Source organism: Ahaetulla prasina, chromosome 18, assembly GCF_028640845.1.
Source record: "Ahaetulla prasina isolate Xishuangbanna chromosome 18, ASM2864084v1, whole genome shotgun sequence".
In the NCBI taxonomy this organism is placed as follows: Eukaryota; Metazoa; Chordata; class Lepidosauria; order Squamata; family Colubridae; genus Ahaetulla; species Ahaetulla prasina.
The window spans coordinates 43,586-64,426 of NC_080556.1; the positions used below are offsets into that span (position 1 = coordinate 43,586).

At 51.0% G+C, this 20,841-nt stretch overlaps 3 protein-coding genes across 7 annotated transcripts in view; 2 read left to right on the forward strand and 1 right to left on the reverse strand.

Moving 5' to 3' along the window:
- Positions 1–20,841, reverse strand: part of LRRC38 (leucine rich repeat containing 38) — a 71,339-nt gene that overhangs the window by 35,375 nt on the left and 15,123 nt on the right. The window contains exons 1-2 of one of the 5 annotated variants that reach the window (XM_058161208.1): positions 17,235–20,819; positions 12,054–14,701 (exon numbers count right to left, since the gene is read on the reverse strand). The exons of 2 other annotated variants lie outside the window; for them this stretch is intronic. In XM_058161208.1, the coding sequence (XP_058017191.1) occupies positions 14,439–14,701; positions 17,235–17,844 (873 nt within the window). In that variant the 5' untranslated portion in view covers positions 17,845–20,819 and the 3' untranslated portion in view covers positions 12,054–14,438. Of the gene's footprint in view, positions 1–5,932; positions 6,071–12,053; positions 14,702–17,234; positions 20,820–20,841 lie in introns of those variants that run through there. 2 more of the 5 variants (XR_009152480.1, XR_009152481.1) reach the window with 2 other exon arrangements.
- On the forward strand, positions 1,112–6,428 carry LOC131187064 (arylacetamide deacetylase-like 4). Its single transcript, XM_058161206.1, has 4 exons — positions 1,112–1,985; positions 2,539–2,758; positions 4,576–4,639; positions 5,295–6,428. Exons 1-4 carry the CDS (start codon positions 1,809–1,811, stop codon positions 6,067–6,069), a joined length of 1,236 nt encoding a protein of 411 aa, XP_058017189.1. The 5' UTR covers positions 1,112–1,808; the 3' UTR covers positions 6,070–6,428.
- On the forward strand, positions 6,906–9,972 carry CFAP107 (cilia and flagella associated protein 107). Its single transcript, XM_058161212.1, has 4 exons — positions 6,906–7,395; positions 7,541–7,654; positions 9,045–9,222; positions 9,755–9,972. Exons 1-4 carry the CDS (start codon positions 7,285–7,287, stop codon positions 9,958–9,960), a joined length of 609 nt encoding a protein of 202 aa, XP_058017195.1. The 5' UTR covers positions 6,906–7,284; the 3' UTR covers positions 9,961–9,972.

Consider the following 20,841-nt stretch of genomic DNA (forward strand, 5'->3'; position numbering starts at 1 on the left):
CCATGTGCAGACAGAACTCGAAGGAAAATGATGCCTTGGCTAAAAGCACAGCCTACGTTTCCATATGGCGTCCCCCGGGGTGAAATGCTCCTGGTTCGGACCAGATCGGCGGATCCAGGAGCAATGGCGATGGGTGGTTTGGAGAACTGGTAGCAAAAATCCCTGCCCCTCCCCCCCCCGATGCCCAGCTGAGCCACTCAATTGTCAGAGCCTTCTTTTTTTTTACTTTTAAAAGCATTTTTTAAAAAGGTAAAAAAGATGAAGCCTGATAGGCAAAAAATGGGGGGATGGGGGGTTTGTGAGAGAGAGAGAGAGAGAGAGAGAGAGAGAGAAAGAAAGAAAGAAAGGAGGGAGAGAGGGAGGGAGGGAGGGAAAAGGAGAGGAAGAAAGGATTACAAACCTGGCACTAGATGCAGCTTCAGAGAATAATCCAGGGCTGGAAGGGACCTGGAGGTCACCTAGTCCAACCCTGCTCCAGCAGGACATCGTTAGTGAGTTTCTGTCTTTTGATCCCCCAGTCACATAGCCCACCCAGTCACATGACACCCCCCACCAAGCCACGCCCATAGAACCGGTAGGAAAGAAATTTAGATTTCACCATTGGTGTCGCTGGTAAAACGATGGGGGGGGATTTTTGGCAGTCCTGTCTCCCACTTTGCACTGCAGAGATCCTGAGGTCTCCTGCCGAGCCTCTCTCTCGCTGGACAGTTCCCAGAAGGATCCCAGAAGGGCCAGAAGGAGCTCAGCACATCTTTCTTAGGGAAAACCTTTCTAGAAAACCTTTCTTAGGGAAAACCTTCTTTCTTAGGGAAAACCTCTCTTGAGCAAGACTCTCCTGGTCCAGAGTCACCCGGCCTCATCACCTCCGTAGTATGCCAGGTGCCTATCAGAACCTGAGCAGAAATGTCTGTCCCAGTTTCAGGACAGCGGAAATTTTGAGTAGTTCTGAGAACTGGTAGGAAAAATTCTGATTGGCCCGACCCCCATCTATTCTCTGCCTCGAGTCCCAGCTGATGGGGAAGAAATAGGGATTTTGCAGTATTCTTCCCCTGGATTGGGGAGGGAATGGAGATTTTACAGTATCCTTTCCCTGGATTGGGGAAGAAATGGGGATTTTGCAGTATCCTTCCCTTGGATTTTTTTTTTTTTGTTTACATTTATACCCCGCCCTTCTCCGAAGACTCAGGGCGGCTTACAGTGTATAAGGCAATAGTCTCATTCTATTTTTGTATATTTTTACAAAGTCAACTTATTGCCCCCCCAACAATCTGGGTCCTCATTTTACCTACCTTATAAAGGATGGAAGGCTGAGTCAACCTTGGGCCGGGCTCGAACCTGCAATAATTGCAGGCTTCGGTGTTCTTAATAACAGGCTATTACCAGCCTGAGCTAACCGGCCCTTTGTGGAGGGAATGGGGATTTTGCTATAACCTTCCCTTGCCACGCCGACCAACCTACAGAACCGGTAGTAAAACACGTTGAACCCCACCACTGACTCCAAATCCTATGGGGAGGGAACGTCTGCTTGTGCAGTTACCGGGGATGAGGTGCTCTTCCTTTTGAGCTGACTTCAAGCAACAGCGAGCACTCCTGCGGGGTTGCTGGTGGCGGTGGAAGGGGTCAGATTCAGGGCTCCCCTGGTCCTCGCCGGCGGGGCTGCACGGGCGGGGTTCGAGCGGCTTCTACCCCGAAGAGCGCCAAGCCCCGCCTGACTGTAGGAAGGGAGGTGCGGTCCGAGGGGAGCTCCGCCCCGGCCACAAAGCTGGAGGTCCAGCGCTGCGCCAGCTTTGCCTCCCCTGGGCGACCCAATGGGTTTCCCGCAGGCGCTGCTGGCGCTGGTGGGCGCGGCGGGACTGGCCGCCCTGATCCTGCTGGTACTGGGCAGCATCTACTTCGAGGCCACCAACTCGGAGCTGCCGGCCGGGCTAGAGCAGCCGGCCAGGCTCCGCGTCATCCACGCCTGCCGCATCGGGGCCGCCGTCCTGGTGAGAAGGAAGGAAGGAAGGGAGGGAGGCAGGCAGGCAGCCCATGTCGCCCCGGGGGGGCACGGGGAGCCTCTGCGGAAGAGCCGCGGTGCTGCTGATGCGCGGAAAGGGGGCAGAGCCAGGCGGGTCTGCGGGGGCGTCGAGGGGATGGATCCCGCCTGCGCCCCTCCCCGGCCCGATGAAGCCGGTCGGGAGTTCCCTCTACGGAACGAGCTAAGCCTGGAGGTCCCGGGCCGCGCCAAAGAAAGCGGTCTCCCTCGGGACAGCCGCGCCCGGGGCGCGTCTCGCAAGGGCAGCCCGGGGCGAGCGGCGCCGCCCCGCCCGGAGACACCCCCCCCTTGCTTCGGAAGCCCGAGGAAAGTCCCGCGCTGCCTGGCACCGAGGGAGGCGACTGAGGCAGTCCCTGCGCCCAGACCCCTGAAGGGAGGGAAGGGGAGGCCGAGGACCTCTACGGGGCCAAGCTGGGCTTTCCGCGGGTGGCCAGCCGCTTCCGAGGCTGGTCCTTTGCAGGCGGCCCACCGCTCCAGCCCCTCTTTTTTGCCCCTCCTGAAAGGGACGCATCTTGGAGAACCTGCACCTCTGCAGTCAAATCCAGTTCGTCCGGTTTGTGCGCAACGCCTGGACGAGGAGGAGGGAGTCGGCCCTCCGCATCCAGGATGCCGCCTTCGAGGGCATCCCTGTCCGGCTCTACCTGCCCGAAGCGCCCTCCGCTGACAGCCCCAGGAAGGGCATCGTGTACTTCCACGGAGGGGGCTGGCTATTCGGCAGCCTGGGTGAGTCCCGGTCGCCGGAGGTCCGCTGCCTCTCCAGGAAGAGGAACGCGGGGCTCTGCCAACGCCGACAAACCGCAGCTGTTTTCCAAGGGGAAGAAGAGCCGGGGGGGGGGACTTTTCAGGAGGGAGTGGAGCAGTGGTGGGTTTCAAACTTTTTTATTGCAGGTTCCGTGTTTGTGGCCTTGTGGCCGTAGCTTGCTGGGCATGAGGTGGCAGGGGAAGGATACTGTAAAATCTCCATTCCCACTGCACTCCAGGGGAAGGATACTGTAAAATCTCCATTCCCTCTCCACTCCAGGGGAAGGATACTGCAAAATCTCCATTCCCACCCCACTCCAGGGGAAGGATACTGTAAAATCTCCATTCCTTCTCCACTCCAGGGGAAGGATACTGCAAAATCTCCATTCCCACCCTACTCCAGGGGAAGGATACTGTAAAATTTCCATTTCCTCTCCACTCCAGGGGATGGATACTGTAAAATCTCCATTCCCTCTCCACTCCAGGGGAAGGATACTGCAAAATCCCCATTTCCTCCCGATCAGCTGGGACTTGGGAGGCAGAGATGGGGGTGGGGCCAGTCAGAATTTTTACTACCTGTTCTCCAAACTACTCAAAATGTCCGCTACCGATTCTCCAGAACTGGTCAGAACCTGCTGAAACCCACCTCTGGAGTGGAGTGCGGAAGAGACACCATACCACCCTCCAGCTCAGTTCCCAGAAAAAGAAGGTGGTGCTGGGGGGGAAGACACAGTAGACCCAGGAGCGGAATTGGCTCTAAATCTAGCCGCCTCCAGGACAGAAACAGCAAGAAAAACATCCATGAATGTGAAAGGCAGGATTTGACCCAACATTGTATTATTCAACTCCTGCACATTGGCAGTATACAGAGGGAGAGGGGGGAAGAGAGTGAGAATTTTTAATTCTTTGCTGATCTGACCCCATTGGGATCCTTCATGTTGAGTGTGCTGAATAATTCAGGTCAGCTCTCCAAACTGAGGGTATTTGGATTTCAGAACTGAATTGCCAAACTAAACTGATCAGAATAGAATAGAATAGAATAGAATAGAATAGAATAGAATAGAATAGAATAGAATAGAATTTTCTTTAATTGGTCAAATGTGATTGGACACACAAGGAATTTGTCGTTGGTGCATACGCTCTCAGTGTACATAAAGAAAAGATACATTCATCAAGAATCATAAGGTACAACACTTAATGATAGTCATAGGGTACAAATAAGCAATCAGGAAACAATATCAATATAAATCGTAAGGATACAAGCAACAAAGTTACAGTCATACAGTCATAAGTGGAAGGAGATGGGCGATGGAAACGATGAGAAGATTAATAGTAGTGCAGATTTAGTAAATAGTTTGAAAGTGTTGAGGGAATTATTTGTTTAGCAGAGTGATGGCGTTCGGGGAAAAAAACTGTCCTTGTGTCGAATTGTTCTGGTGTGCAGTGCTCTGTAGCATAATGTTGAGGGTAGGAGTTGAAACACTTTATGTCCAGGGTGTGAGAGGTCTGTAGATATTTTCACAAATTAGGGGGAAAAATGGTTTTCTGTACATGACTACTGAACTATTGGATCAATTTGGAAGCAACCAGTTGATTGAAAAGAAGGGATCCAAGGGAAGGGCTTTGCTGCCTTCATGGACCATTTGCTGTTCAGGACTTGTTTCTCAGAGGATCTTGATGAAATGTTTTTGGGCAGTTTCTACAAGGGCAGCATTTAGGAGACGCACGATGAGGGGAGGCAAGGGCTGTCTGTCTGTCTGTCTGTTCAGTCAGTCATGCCAATGATCTTTTTTTTTCAGGGAGCCAGGAGCACCTCTGCTGCTACTTGGCCAGAGAAAGCGATTCGGTGGTTGTATCTGTGGGGTAAGTTATCCCAAGTGGGGTTTTGTCTTCTTACCCCAGATCCTGGGAGTGCAGAGAAGGTAGCCCAAGAGAACAAGCCACCAGCTTGGTGAGGCCAGGGTACCCAACCAATATCCCCAGAAATCTTGGCTGGATCTCCCCAACAAAACAGAAGGGAGCAGTCAACACCATTTCCCTTCATTGAGAAAAGCAAAGGGAGCAAGACTCCCCACCCCCAAGGAGAAATTAAAACCGGGGGTCCTAAACTGGCAGCCGCCCCCTTCCAGAGATGGGCTTAGCACCTGAACCCCTGTGCCATGGCTGGGGAGGGTGGAGGTGAAAGGACCCAGGTGGATGGGTGAGTGGGTGGGTGGGCCTTGGGGGGGGTGGCCTTGCACCTGGCTAATAAAGCCCAAGGGCTGGACCAGGAGGCCATCCAAAGCAAGAGGGGCTAGGCATGACCAACTAAGAGATGGCAGGCAGATATTCCTAGTGCGGGCAGTCCTTCTGGAAGGGAAGGCTCTCCAAGTGCTCTTCTCAATGGGAGGGAACACCAGGGGGGGGCTTCGCCTCTTATTGCCCAGGGTTTCTGCTTCTCATCTCCCCCCCCCCCCCCCCGTCTTGAGGGAGCAGGTCAAAGTCTTCCTCTGAGTCATGTGCACCTCCTTCCCTGCAGGTACCGCTTGGCTCCTGAGCACAGGCACCCCGCCCAGCTCAACGACTGCCTTGCTGCTTCCACCCACTTTCTGAAGGTCGCGGAGGACTATGGGGTGGACAGCAGCCAGGTCATCCTTGCTGGAAATGAGGCGGGCGGGAATCTCGCCGCCAGGATCTGCCAAATCTTAGCAAGGAGATCGGGCCCCACCCAAGTGCGCGCTCAGATCCTTCTCTGCCCCGTTCTCCAAGCGGTAGACTTCAACCTGCCTTCCTACCAGCAGAACCGGGCCGTGCCGCTTCTGTTCCGAGAACGGGCTGCTTTCTACCTGCTGCAGCGCTCGACGGGAGATGCTTCACGCCTGGGGGACATCTTGGAAGGGTCGCACGTCCCGATGAAGCTAAGAGCGCAGTACAGGAAGTGGCTGAGCGTGGACCACCTCCAGAAAGAATTTAAGGCCAGGGGCTATAAGCCCACCTCCTGCCTTGCTCCCAAAGAGGATGCCTACGAGGCCCTTCAGAGCCTGATTTCGCCTGAATGCTCACCGCTTCTGGCGGAAGAGTCCGTCCTCTCGCTGCTTCCCGAGACTTTCATTCTGACCTGTGAATACGACGTCCTGAGAGATGATGGCCTGCTCTACAAGAAGCGCCTGGAAGACCAGCGGGTCCCGGTGACCTGGTGCCATCTTGCGAACGGATTCCACGGAATTATAGACTTTTTTGAGAGAGGCTGGCTCGGTTTCCCATCCGGGAAAAAGGGGGTGGATGATATTGTCAGCTTCATCAAAGGCTTATGAACTAAGAAGAATAACAATATTAGGCCAGGAAGCAGAAAACATTCATTTGTCACAAATTCAGTCCAGTTAGGACCAGCAGCCTGAGCAGAAAAGCTGAATCGCTCTGGAATTTGAGCAGTGGCCAAGCAGATGGGGTGCTCAGTCTGCCTTTGCTTCCCATGCTTCCCACCACGGAGAAGAGAACCAAATGAGATGCTCTCGGCCAAAAGGGGATTTTCAATGCTGGCTTCATGGCGGCATGGCTGGCCACAAGACACGGCCACGTCATACCATCCTATGGTACTGGACTTGGTGTCTGCTGCTCTTTTTTTTTTTTTTGTAAACAAACAAATGTTTAATACATCAATCATCCCTTCCAGGCAACATCTCGGTGTTTTCTTCATGGCTCCATCTTTTTGTTGTTTATTCATTTCAATTTAATCTATTACCATTTTTCACAAATACAGTTTTCTAATTATACCATTTTCTTACATAATTATTCATTGCTTATCTATATCTTTTTTCTAACCAATGGTAAAATTGATCCCATATCTTAAAATATTCTGAATGCTCTCTTTCTTTGATCATCGAAATTAATCTATTCATTTCTGCACATTCTAAAATCGTTATTATTATTATTCACTGTGGTATTTCACACAGACTTCCGTGGCATTCATTTTGTTTTATTTGCACACTGACTTGAGACTCAAGATTAATAAAGGTTAGAAACGATGTTTTTGAAATTTCCGTGTGGGCTTGCAATTCAGGAATGAAACGCAGCTGACTTGCTCTGTTTTATTAACGTGGCAACTTAGCCTTGTACATAATCCTTTTGCCAAGTAGGTGTAACCAACCAGGTTCAGGCTAAAAAAAAAAAAAAAAAAGGGGGGGGGAGCTGGAAAAAAGAACCTGCTGGGAGTCTGCCACATGAATGCCTTGAGTTGTATCCCACGTGCAGATAAAAGAGACTCCCAGACACCAGAGATATTCTTCCATTTATCCTCCTGATCGTCATGCAGACTTTCCAGGGAACTAGAAGCGTCCCCTGGGCATCCAGCCCCATAGCCCTGAACCCCCATAGAACAAGCCCAGGGACTGATTGCAACAGAATCTCCCGTTACCGTGTCACAGGAGGGTAACCAAGGCGATGGGCAACAATGGAGAACCTGAGATGAAGGAAGGCCACAAAGGAGCCTCTAGAAGCTCTTGGGCAGAGTAGGAGAAAGGAAGGCGAACATGATCAATCTATGCAGAGATGTCCAGGAATGCACCCTCCCCAGCTGGAAGGTGGAGCCGAAGTACTCAACCAAAGTGCTAATTGGAAACTGGGGAGAGGAGAGAAGAAGGGTAAGGAAGACACCCACCCCTGTGGGGGGGGGCACCAAGCTAGTTGGCACTGGAAATCGGGACCCGTGGTTTCCCAAAGGGGGCGCCCGGCCTGTGGATGATCTCCGCTTGTTTCAGTGATGGCTGTTTAACTGGGTTATTGTAGTTTGTCCGCGATAACGAGGGGACTGGTCAAAGTACCTTCAAACAAGATTTCATCCCTTTCCCTACCGGGACACCGGACCGAACTGTGATGCGGAGGCTTATGAAGCGGCTGGAAGTGAGTAACGGGAGTCCTGATCCAAACTTGGGGCCTTCCAGGTCCAGGTCCTGCCTGAACTAGGAAGGCTGTTGCGATTCCAGCCAAAGTTGAGAAGGGGACCCCCCTGCTGTCGCTCCCTCTTTCACACTGAGCCACGTGTGGGCTGCATTCACGTACTGCACTTAACCGTGGCAGAGAACAAGAGTCATTTCCCAAGTTTTTTTTTTTTATTTACATTTATATCCCGCCCTTCTCCGAAGACTCAGGGCGGCTTACAGTGTATAAGGCAATAGTCTCATTCTATTTGTATATTTACAAAGTCAACTTATTGCCCCCCCAACAATCTGGGTCCTCATTTTACCTACCTTATAAAGGATGGAAGGCTGAGTCAACCTTGGGCCGGGCTTGAACCTGCAGTAATTGCAGGCTGCTGTGTTCTAATAACAGGCTTCTTACCAGCCTGAGCTACCACGGCCCCTAGTGTGCACAATACACTAAACCAGACACTAACCCGAGGGCTCAGCCACCCAAAACCAATCAAGGTTAAGGTTGTGACCCAGGGCCAAGTAGGTAGTATGAAACAGTCAGTATAAAAACAAACAATTAGAACAGCTGATAATTAACTCATTCTCAGCATAGTCCAAACTAAATCAAAGCAAATTCTTTCCAACACAATTCCTCAGTCCTATCACCAATCTTGGTCTAATTAGGCAAAGTGCCAAAGGCCTTTCTTGGCAAAAGTTCAAAAGCAAAAGACGCCAATAAGAAACAAAGGCAGCAAGACAAAACTATCAACGTTGTTTTCTGACAAAGCTCAAAAGCCAGTGCTGGTCTGTTTTAAGCCTTATGGGAGGGGCCCTACTCCCGAGTTGTCCTCTTTGCTTGAGCTGCTCTTGCCTTCTGGCAGCTCTTTCATGTGTGCATTAGGAACAGGCTCCTCCTGTTCCTCTGCCTCACTACTGTCAGCCTCTGGAGGCTCCGGAGTCCGCGCATCGTTCCCCGATGGCGCTGGCCCCACCTCAACCTCCGATGCAGAGCCCTCATCAGGGCCTTCCCCAGCCTCCAGGACTGGCCCATGTTATTCCTCAGCCTCATCGCTCTCTGACTCCATTGCCAGCTCCGCAGGCTGCTGGTGGATCTCAACAGTTAAAGCATGGGCTTCGTCCCACCGTGGCTCCATTCAAGCAAGCCACGACATTTTGGCTACATTTCAGCTTTCCCAAACTGTCACCACTGGTCTGACTCTGGATTCCGTCCTCCCCAGTCCAGATCCAGCAATCCCAATTCACCCTGTCAGCCTAGACAGTCAGGCACCCACCCACCCCCGACATGATGGGTGGGGCATCTGCAGCTTGCTCCTCCGTCAGCCTGCCCACCACCTTCAAATGCCACCTTCATTGCCTTTTAGGGCCTGCCAAGAAAGTATATCTTGACCCATTGTGAAGAAGCCAGGCATCAGCATCTGGTCTCGCAGTATGACGATCAATACAACAGGCACGGCCACAACCCCCACCTGCCTCCACTCCGCACATGGGACAGGCACAAACTGGCCTGGATGCCAGAGAAATCGGACTACCCCCTCGTTGGTAGGTTCTGGGAGGAGGGAAGGCAGTGAGGGGTGGGGGCGGTGGGCTCCGATGCTAGAAGGCTGGGCAGGGGTCTTGAGGAACACCTGTGGAGTCTGCAAGAGCAGCAGCTGGACATCTGCTTGCAGTGGGACAAATGGGAATTGAAATGGGTCTCCAGAGAAATGAGGAAGGGGGAGCATCCAGATTCTTGGTGGGCAGAGTCAGGGCTACCAGACCTCTGCCTACAAACACTACTGACACTGCAACCACTCAGTGGATGGTGTGTGTGTGTGTGGGGGGGTCTGACAAGGTAGTTCTGGGAATGATGGCATCACACACGCACCCGGGAACCAACTCATCCCCAGGGCCCCCGCCAGCATGCAGAAGGAAAGGCCCACCTGCCTTGGTTTGGCCTCGGCGGCCTTAAGCTTTGCTGCCTCAGCTCCTCTATTGCCGGTAAAAGTAAGTTATTTGGGGACAGTTACAGCCTGCTTTCCCATTTTGTCCTCCCTTTTATTTCATACCCCCCCCAAAATAATATTCTTTTCAGAGCCCCCAACCAGCTACGGACTTTTGGAGCACTTGATGAAAACCTGGCACAGTAAAGAGCCGGAAGTGGGCAAGAGCATCTACCACAGTTCCTACACCAAGCCTCCTGCCTCAGCATACGCCCCCCGCCAGCGGCCAGACACCAGGCGCATCCTGGAGCAGAGCCGCAAGCAGTGGCTGCTCAGAAGCCTGGATGCCCCTGCCTGAGAAGGGCAGAAGCCTCCTGCGGAGGGGAGGGGTGTCGGTTTGACCAGCCAGGGGGCCCGAAGGCATTCTTCTGAAGAGAAGCTCCAGCTCTCTGCAGGAATAAAGAGAGTTGGAAGCTTTACAATGAGGAAGCTGGAGCCATAAAGCACAAATCGAAGCCTTGTTGCCTTTGTGCATTGCATTGCCTCAGCAGAGCTTTTCCACAAGTCACCCAATAGACCGAGGAAGAGATGAGGAGGAGTTTAACGAACCGGATGGCATCCTGCTCCAGTTTCAGATGTAATGGCTTCCTATGTCAACCACAAGTCCAGGGACATAGAAAACGGAGGGAAGCTTGCATGGATTTCTGCTGAGAACGGCTTCAGGCCACCTGGCTTTGAGCTCTCTCTCTCTCTCTCTCTCTCTTTTTCCTTCCTTGGCACCTGGGCCAAATAAAGCTGCTGGGGGCACTCAGAAGACTCCAAGCTTCTCTTTCAGTGGTGGGTTTCAAATTTTTTTACTACCGGTTCTGTGGGTGTAACATGGTTTGGTGGGCGTGGCTTGGTGGGCGTGGCAGGGGAAGGATACTGCAAAATCCCCATTCCCTCCCTACTCTAGGAGAAGGATACTTAAAATCCCCATTCCCTCCCCACTCCAGGGGAAGGTTACTGTAAAATCCCCATTCCCTTCCCACTCTAGGGGAAGGATACTGCAAAATCCCCATTCCCTCCCCACTCCAGGGGAAGGATACTGCAAAATCTCCATTCCTTCCACACTTCAGGGGAAGGTTACTGTAAAATCCCCATTCCCTTCCCACTCTAGGGGAAGGATACTGCAAAATCTCCATTCCCTCCCCACTCCAGGGAAAGGATACTGCAAAATCCCCATTTCGTCCCGATCAGCTGGGACTCGAGAAGCAGAGAATAGATGGGGGCGGGGCCAGTCAGAATTTTTACTATCGGTTCTCAGAACTACTCAAAATTTCCACTACTGGTTCTCCAGAATTGGTCAGAACCTACAGTTGGATTAGGACGGAAAGTAAAGGCTGCTCCGATGTGGGATATTGGTTGGTGGGGTGGGGGGACAGGGCAAAGGAAAATAAATAGACGGAACAAAAGCTACCCCCAACCCCCGGAATTTGACTTGAGTGCCTCTCCCCCCGAAACATAGTTAACAATCACAACATCGTGCTGGTTGCAGTCAATTTTACACCCAAAGATCACAGGATGAAACTTTTCGTAGGTTAGACACATCCTGCATTGGATCACAATTGTGGTGCTACCTTTGGGGATGAAGAAAGATTTTAGCTTCAGAGGGAAATACTCTTTTAGGATCTGAATTGTCACAGTCACCCACATTCCCCCACCATCACTTGACCTGGCTTTCCTCCAAGCAGGTCCCTCTGCTGCAAGGAGGGGAATTGCGACTTCCACCTGCTGCGGGGTGGTGGGGGGTGGTGTCACTGTGGGAGATGGCCTTGAGCCAGGAGGTCTCTCATGGAGCTTGCTCTGCCCCGGACCGAGCCCCAGAAGCAGGGTGGATAAAAATAAAAGATTTTTTAAAGAAACAAAAAACAAAGCAAAAACGGATTTTTTTTTATTTAAATCAATTTTTTTTTATTATTAAATTTATTTTAATAAAATGCTTTTGGAGTAAAAATCTATCTAGAGATAATTTTCTACTTAAGATACATTCATAACTTAACTTTATTCAGCATGAAACGGAGCTTAGTTATGTAGCATGAGGCTGTATATTCTGCAATAATGGGACTGAGATGACAGTTGCTCTTTAAAAATTATGATTTAAATCGAGTTGATTTAAATCAAGTCATTTTACTAGTGATTTAAATCATGTTTTAAATTGACTTGATTTAAATCAAATCCACCCTGCCCAGAAGGCTCTCATACAAGCTACTGTTAAGGTGCAGAAATATCCACCCCACCCTCACCCACCCCTCCCCATCACTGTTCCTTGGAGGCCCAGATTCCCGGTTTGCAGGGCACCAAGAATCCCACCGAGGAAACCTGGCCCAGACCCTCCCTCTGGCGAGCACAGGTGGGGGGACGGGGCATCTGAGGCAGGGAGATGAGGATGAGGATGCACAGATGATACTTGGGGGGATCCATAAGGGAGAAAGGGGACTGGGGGCTTCTCTGGGAATTTTAAAAAAATCCCTTCCCACTTCCACACTGTTGCCAAGGGAATGGCATGGAAGCTGTTATAAGGAAACGCATGCATGAAAGCTGGAGCACTAAATGTTCTTTTCTAAGAGGGTCAGGATAGAAGAAAGCCAACAATCTGGACGCTCCCAGCAGTGGATCCCTGGGATCCATTTTAGCATTTCCAGAAATGTCCACAGTAGATCCTTCCATGTCACAGGTTTCAAAATGTAGCAATGAGGATTTTCCATCGAGGCATTTTGTGCTCTCATTTCTAATGATCTAAGAGACAGTGCCTACTGTAACAACATTGCCAAAAAGGCACTAAGAGTTGTTAACCTAATCTTGCGTAGCTTCTTCCCCGGTAATATTACACTACTAACCAGAGCATACAGAACATTTGCTAGACCAATTCTCGAATACAGCTCATCTGTCTGGAACCCACACTGCAAGAACAGTCCTCCACTCCTCCGCTCGCAACGAAATACCTTATGCTACCAGGCTTGAAATTCTGGGTTTAGAAAATTTAGAACTACGCAGCCTTCGGTATGACCTGAGCATAGCTCGTAAACTCATCTGCTACAATGTCCTACCTGTCACTGACTACTTCAGCTTCAACCACAACAATACACAAGCACACAATAGATACAAACTTAAAGTGAACCGCTCCAAACTCGATTGCAGGAAATACGATTTCAGTAACAGAGTGGTCAATGCCTGGAATGCACTACCTGACTCTATAGTTTCTTCCCCAAACCCCCATAAACTTAGACTGTGTACTGTTGACCTCACCCCATTCCTAAGAGGTCTGTAAGGGGCCAAGCATAAGCGTATCTGCATGTCTACTGTTCTTGTCCTAATATTCCTTTTTTTACTTACTCTTTTCATGAATCCAAACTATGTTTATACTTTTTATACTCTTAAAGGCTTTGGTCCCAGGATGCCCCCTGGAATCCTGCTGCTCTCAGCAAGACTGGGCAGCCTCACCCCCATCGCCCATTACCCAGCAATGACCAAAGCATTCCGCTGCCCAGATTGATCAGCCTTGCATTTCAATCTGTGTGCCTGATTCCCACGTTGGCAGGTTTAGGCTGACGTTTAGTTACATTTTGAAATAGCAGAACCTTCCCAACCAAGTGTTTGGGATCAAATGATGGAGAAGGGGGCACATGGGAAGCCAAGTGGTAGCAGTGCTTCTGCGAAGACCCCTCAGAGACACTCAAAAGCGGAGGGGAGGGCAAGGATCCCACCATTTGACCTTTTGCATAGTACATAAAATTATCTACCACACTGTCCTACCTGTCAATGACTACTTCAGCTTCAACCACAACAATACACGAGCAAATAACAGATAGAAACTCAAGGTAAACCGCTCCAAACTTGATTGCAGAAAATATGACTTCAGTAACAGAGTGGTCAATGCCTGGAATGCATTACCTGACTCTGCAGTTTCTTCCCCAAACTCACAAAACTTTAACCTTAGACTGTGTACTGTTGACCTCACCCCATTCCTAAGAGGTCTGTAAGGGGCCAAGCATAAGCGCATCTGCGTGTCTACTGTCCTTGTCCTAATATTCCTTTTTTTACTTACTCTTTTCATGTATCCAAACTATGTTTATACTTTTACCTGTTATATTATATATGATTGACAAAAATAAATAAATAAAAATAAAACAAAGAGCCAGGGGCCATTTCTTTTCCATGAAAACGAAGGAAACGCCAAATGAAGAGAAGAAGAAAATGGCAGCTATCCAGGCGCTGTGCTTGAGAGCCCCGGGGGGGTGGGGGTGGGGAGTTGGGCTGGCCTCCTCCTGTTACTGAGACACGGGGGGGGGGGGGGGGAGGAGCCACCCTCCTGACTCTCCCCCACAACGGGAGACGTCCCAGACTGGGCGGTGGGCAAGGGCTGCCTTTGCTCAGCTAGGGGCTGGCAAGCCAAGCCGGGCGTGAGGAGGCAACTCCTGAGTGGCTTGGGCAGGGAGGGAGCCAGCCAAGTGGCAACAGGCACAGAGGGCAGCTGCAGAAGTGAAGGCAGCAGCATGGAGCTCCATGGGGCCGCTTCTTGGGACCAAAGGAGATTTGTACAGATGGATTTCCTGCTGTCCACAGAGAGAAGATTTAAAACAAAGCGCCCACTGAAAGCGCCAATCGGCCTCCTGCTTCTGGGCCTCTTCTTGCCTCCTGAGAGAGTCACTGGGGAGGATCCCAAAGTAATCTCATCCTGTCAATCCTGCTCAGCCCATGGGAGAGGGACCCTTCAGCCCACAGCTGTCCTTTTCAGCAAGTGGAGGCAGTCCCTGGCTTCCTTTGGCAGGTGGGCGCAAGGAAAGAGAAGGGCGCTCAGCCTTCCTCCTCCTCCTCCTCCTCTTCCTCTTCTTCATCCTCTTTTCTGGGCGTGCATCGCTGGAAACAGTTCACAAGCAGTGCCAGAACAAAGCTGGAGATAATGGCCGCGACGGAGACAGCCGCCCCAGAGAAGATGATGATCAGGAGGTCCACCAGAGACAGACGGAACTTGCAGTCCCGGAAACTGGCTTCCGTCAGTTCGCTGAGCCGGACGGAGCTGTCCTCCGTGGGTGGGGTGCACTGGATCTCACCCAGACCTGCAGCAAAGCAGGAGGCAGAGAGGGAGGGGGAAGGAGGGGCACAGAGCAGGGTGGGTTTTACTCTTGGGAGTAGCATTCACAGCTCACCTGCCCAAAATATCCAGAACTGGATAAAATCAGGTGTTCCCGCCTCTTTTCAAATTATTCAGCAGAGCTTTCAAGCACGGTGCCTGAAGTTCTCTGAGCTTCTGGCAAATGGCAAGATGCAGATGAAGCAACCGACCCAAGAAATCCCTACTTGGGCCTGGTCTCCTGGGGGGGGGGGGCGAGCTGTGAAATTCCCCCCCCCCAGGCGGGAATGTGGTATAGCCTCCAGCCAAAGCCTTTTCCTTCTCTCTTCACGGAGTCAGAGTCAGCGCTAGGCCCTAGAACAGGGGTCTCCAACCTTGACAACTTTAAACCTGACAGACTTCAACTCCCAGAATTCCCCAGCCAGTTTTTCTGGGAGTTGAAGTCGGCCAGGCTTAAAGTTGCAAAGGTTGGAGACCCTTGCCCTAGAAAGTGGTCAAGTGAAGTTTTGGTCATTTCGAGACCATCATTAGTGATTGTGGGTTTTCCCGTTTGAATCAGCGCAAGGCTGCCTAGACAGACTCACAACCCTGTGCAATTGTGCTACCTTCCCAGCTTCTCACTCTGGCAGGAGAGCAGCCGTGGCTCCTCCTCGTGAGTTCCAGTCTGCCAGCTGGCATCCTCAACACTGGTGTGTGTGTGTGTGTGAAGAGGAGACAGGAGGGGAGAAGGAAGTCCACCGTGAAGTGGCTGCCTGAGCCAGATTGCTGGCACTTTCCGTTCCGCCTGGCATCCGGCTGGCACAGAACCACCTGCCCAGAGGAACTGATCTGCAGCTCCCTAGCCTACACCAACCCTCCCTCGGAGTTTTCAAAAGATGTCCTCAGGCAAGGACAAGGAAGCCCATTTGCCCGCTTGACCCACCCCGGCCACTCTGCCCAGTGACCAGAGCAGGCGGATCATTGGCGGGGAAGGCACTTAGGGTCATAAATGCTGAAAGGAAGCCTGAGGCCAAGGCCCTTTCGCTCCAGAAATCTCTGTTAGGAAATGTATAGATTTAGAAAATGTTGTCCGTGATATGTTTTTCACATGAGGGCCAATTGGCATGTAATTAGTTCATTTTGTGTTCCAAACTTCCATCAAAAATTGTACACACTGTACCCGAATCCTAGTCCAAGTTCACAGGGGTCCCCCATTTCTCAGAATGCCTAGAATTTCACAAAGGACTGGACAACAGATATAGAATCAAAGGGCTGAAAGGGGACTCAAAGTGGTGGGGGGGGAGAAAGGGGGAGAGAGAGAACAGAGAGAGAGAGACAGATAGAACAGAGACAGACAGAGAGACACAGAAAGAGAGAGAGAGACAGAGCAGAGACAGAGAGAGAAAGAGAAAGAGAGAGAGAGAGCAGAGACAGAGAGAGAAAGACAGAGAGAGAGAGAGACAGACAGAGAGAACAAAGAGAGAGACAGAGACAGAGAGAGACAGACACAGAGAGAGAGAGAGCAGAGAGAGAGAGAGGGAGGGAGAGAGAGAGAAAGAGAGAGACAGAGACAGAGAGAGCAGAGAGAGAGACAGAGGGTGGGAGGGAGGGAAGGAGGGAGGGAGAGAGAGAGAGAAGCTTCTGTGGGTTGATTTTAAAACAGCAAAGCTGAAGAATGCCAGAGAGGCGGAAGGTTTTCTGGGGAGCCCCTGCTAAGCTTAGAGGAAGCCCAGAGCAAATGGCAGAGACTCCAGTTAAGGCTTGGCTCAATCTCCACACGGGGAGTGACAAGGACTCTCAGCTGATCCCCTGGTGCAGGAGGGTCCAGTTTAGACACCCGTGCCCCAGGTCATGCTCTTGCACCCGTGCCAGCTGTTTCTCGGACCTGATGGAGTAAGCTTCTGCCTCCCAGAGGAGACCCCATTCCTATCAAGACCCTGACTCAAGCACTTGTGGGAGGAGGACCCCTCTCCCCCGAAACCTTCTCAGCAACCCATCTGCTTGGAAGCAGCTGCAAAAGCCTCCCAACCCACCTGGGGGCCTGACCTGCTCCAACTGGCTCAGCCCCTCCCCCCCTCCTGAGTGTCCCCGCGGCCTCCCTCCCCTTCTCTGTCTTACACCACGTAGCATAAGGGAGCTCAGGCTGGGGCCTCCTTTCCACAAGGACTTTTCAGGGAGCTGCTGCGATTTGGGACCATCAAAGGGAAAGGGCAGGATGCCTGGAGCCGCCCTCTCCAAGTTGGGCAGCCTTATGAATCCAGCAATGAACAACTATGAAGAGACTCCCCTAGGCCAAGAGGAAGACAGGGCAAGATCTATCGTGGGAGAGAGAGGGGGGAGGGAGAGTGGGAAGGAGGAGAGAGGGAGGGAGAGAGGAAGGAGGGAGAGAGGACAGAGGAAGAGAGAGAGGGAGGGAGGGAGAGGGAGAGAAGGAGAGGGAGAGAGACCATCTGCGGAGGAGAACAGGACGTGGGGAGAGCGGCAGACAGTGCCCGGGGGGGAAAGGGAGGGAGGGAGGGAGAGAGGGAGCCCGTTGTTACCTTGGGGCAGTCTGAACGCGTTCTCCTGCAGCCAGCTGAAAAGGCCGGCAAAGTCACAGTTGCACGGCCAGGGGTTGCCCTCCAGGCGGAGGACCCGGAGGTTGGGCAGGTCGGCCAGGGTGGCCACGCTCAGCCTCTGCAAGCGGTTGTGGTTCAGCTCCAGCACCTGGAGATGCTCGAGGCTGGCAAAAGCCGCCTCATCCACCTCGGCCAGGCGGTTGTTCCCCAGGCAGAGTTTGACCAGCCGTTCAGCTGAGCGAAAGAGGCCAGCGCCCAGCCGACTCAAGTTGTTGTAGCTCAGATCTAAGTAGACCAGCTTGCCGGAGCTGCCGAAGGTGCCATCCGGCAGGGCAGCGATGGCATTGTTCCTGAACTCCAAATAGACCAGGTCACTGTGGAAGATGAAGAAGTCCTCCGGGACCCTCTGGATGCTGTTGTTGCCCATCAGGAGCTTCCGTACGTCCAGGGGGAGCGGGGTGGGCACGCCAGGCAGCCCCCGGCCCCGGCAATCGACCGTGTGAGAGTCTGTGCAGCTGCAGGTGGCAGGGCAGGGATGCCCTAAGGAGAAGGCCAGGCAGAGCAAGACCAAGGGTGGCACGCCTGGCAGCATCCTGGGAGCTCAGCAAGGCCAGGGGAGAGCCATCGCCGCTGGCAGAGAAGCCGGCATCTTGGCAGAATGGCAGCCCTGGCGTCTGCGTGTGAGGCAGGAGAGCAGAGTGTGGTTGGAAGTGTGTGGTCGAGCCGGCAGATCACGTATCCTGGATCAGATAGCAGACATGCAAGAGGAGGCGGGAAGGCAGCCCGTGCAAGGGGGAGGGAGAGCTGGGGGGGGAGGGCGAAGGGGGGCTGCTGCGGCTGGGGAAGGCTTGCTGAGGCTGCCCCCGAAAGCTATGCCAGAAGCAGGGTGGCTACTACCCAGGAAGGCCCCGGGTTCAAAAAATAAAAGAAAGTAAGTCTACGTCTACATGTGGTGGACCTGCCCTAAGATTAAGAAATTTTGGGGGAAGATAAAAATCTGGCTGGATGAAATAAAAGGGCAGAAAATAGGAAAAAAAACCCGGAACTATTCCTATTGGGCATTCTGGAAGGAAAAATGGAAAGAAATATACGATATATCATATTACACATATTGATGGCATGTAGAATTGTGATATCCCACCGGATCAAATTATTATAAAAAAAATATATGAATGTGCAGAAATGGACAGATTATCGATGGAAATGAAGGAGATACTGAATACTATCGAATATGGAATAGATGGTATTCCTGGCTGGAGAGTAAGCATAAAACTTAAGGGAGATTTTTGTCATGAGACTGAATTCTGAATAGAGATTAAGATAATTTAAATAAGAATGTTGGTTTAAGATAGAGATACTTAGAAGTAGAATCTGTATATAGAGGTTAAATAGGATAAGAGATACCGATGTAGGAAAAGCTGTTATGAGTAATATAATTTTGATGCCTTTGTCTTTGTTTGTTTTAATTATTTATTTGTTTTTTGTACGGCGCTTTTTTTCATATTCTGTATTTTAACTTTTGGAAATTCAATAAATATTTTAAAAAGAAAGAAAGAAAATAAGTATGTCTCATGCTGGGTCCAGACCAGCCAAATGCAAACCTATTCACTTCTTTCATCTGAATTCATGCAACCAAGGTCAGCCAAATCCAAGGGCTGTGTTTACATGACACGCAAGTGCAAGCAAATACGCCACACAACGGTTTCCAGGAAGCCCTGTAAGGAGTGGGAGCCAACACAATGGCCGATGATCCCACATCGCACCAAGTCACAATTCACTCGAGCCTGTTTCGAGCCCAGGCGAACGTGTGTCGTGGGACGTTCGTGGGTTGGTCCTGAGTGGGTTATCATCATCCGGAGCCACGGCCTAAGCAGAGGAACATCCCGCAAATGGCCACATTTCCCGCTATGGGCTGCCTCAAGTCATGGGAATACTGAACCCGACCGCTGCAATTGCCAACATCAGTGGGCTGCGCGTGGAGAATACCTGGGCCCTGGGGCGGAAGGGGCTTCCCCAGACCAGGAGATCCCTCGGAAGGCAGCAGGAGCTCAATGCACGCAATGGCAAACCCAAAAAGTGAAACAACAAAACCAAACCACCATGCATTCGATGAAGTTGAACAGTGAACTCTGTTCAGCTTACGTTTTAAGGAATGCACCATCCCGAACTAAAGGATCTGCGCTTTTCAAACGTTCCTAAGTTTGCAATGCCATCCTTCCCCCTTTTCCTGTCTTTCTTTCCCTCTTCCCTTTCCCTTTTCCCTTCCCCTTTCCTGACTCCTGAGCAGGCTACAGCATAAGAAAGGGCTCTTGATTCCAAACTACTTGCAAAATAAAAGGGATGCATTCCAAAAGTTGTACATGTTAAAGTGTCCACTAGAGGGAAGCACCTTCTTTGGAAAACAACAATGTTTTCTCCCTTAAGTGTTTTTGTTTTGTTTTGTTTTAATCTGCCCTTTTTGGTCAGTGAAAAAAGAGAGTCCAGGATGACCACTGTGGCTCGGCTGCTGGAAGACAACTTCAAACCCTTCTCCCCATTTCTGCCCTAGAGCCAGAACTCATCAGCCCTCCTCCCCAGAAAGGGGAACTGCCTTTCTGTTTTGCTTGTAAGAGGAGTGTGCGGGTGTGCCAATGACCAATCTTAAACTTCAAGAAAAGATCAGAAAGCTGAAGAGTTTGGGGGGTGGGGTGGGATGCTTTAAAACCAAAGATTTCTGGGTGAAAATATGACAAAGGTCCAGGTATCTGGCCAAGGTTATGTAGGAAGTTAGCACCCACCCCTCTCCTAGAAGAATGAAATATTTTAGAAAATATTAAAAAGGGCAGAATATTATATTTCCCTGGATAAGAAATGGAGAAACATGTTTTAAGGACAAAGCAACTCCCTGCAGCTTCCTGCCTCCCCCCACCTTTGTCAATGGACCATCATCTGCAACGCAATAGGACCCATCTAGCAACAGAAACTCACCACATGGCACTTGGGAAGATTACATCAGCCAGCAAGGCTAGCTAAGACTCCCACCCCCTGGGAGTCTGACAACCAATCAGGGTACTCTTCCTGTGCCCCAGGAAGTTCAAAGCTCAGAGAGGGCATAAAAGCAAGGCACACTCAGTATCTCAGCCCTTTTTCTGTTCAGGAACTCAAACTATGTAATCCTGTCCACCATTAAACCATCTTTCCAAGCAGTCTCCATGTTTCCAGTGTCTTTTTACCCATTTAGAACTGAACCCAGATGGACATTTCTTCCAACAATTCCCATGATTACAATCCCTCCCCCTATTTATCCATTCCAACCAGTTTAAACCGTGTTTTAACTGCATAATCATCATCATCATCATCATCACCACCATCATCATCATAATGTGTGCATAAGAGCACTAGCATGCCTACAATTTCTGACCTAATATTTCTTCTATTTGTATCTATTTTATGTATCCAATCCATGCTTATACTTATTGCCTAATATGCTCTTGACGAAGGAAGGAAAGACAGACAGACAGACAGACAGATTGACTGACCGATGACCAACCAATCAACCAACCTGGACTTATTCCCAGTTCACAAGGAAGCTTCTCTACCTGCCCCTTAG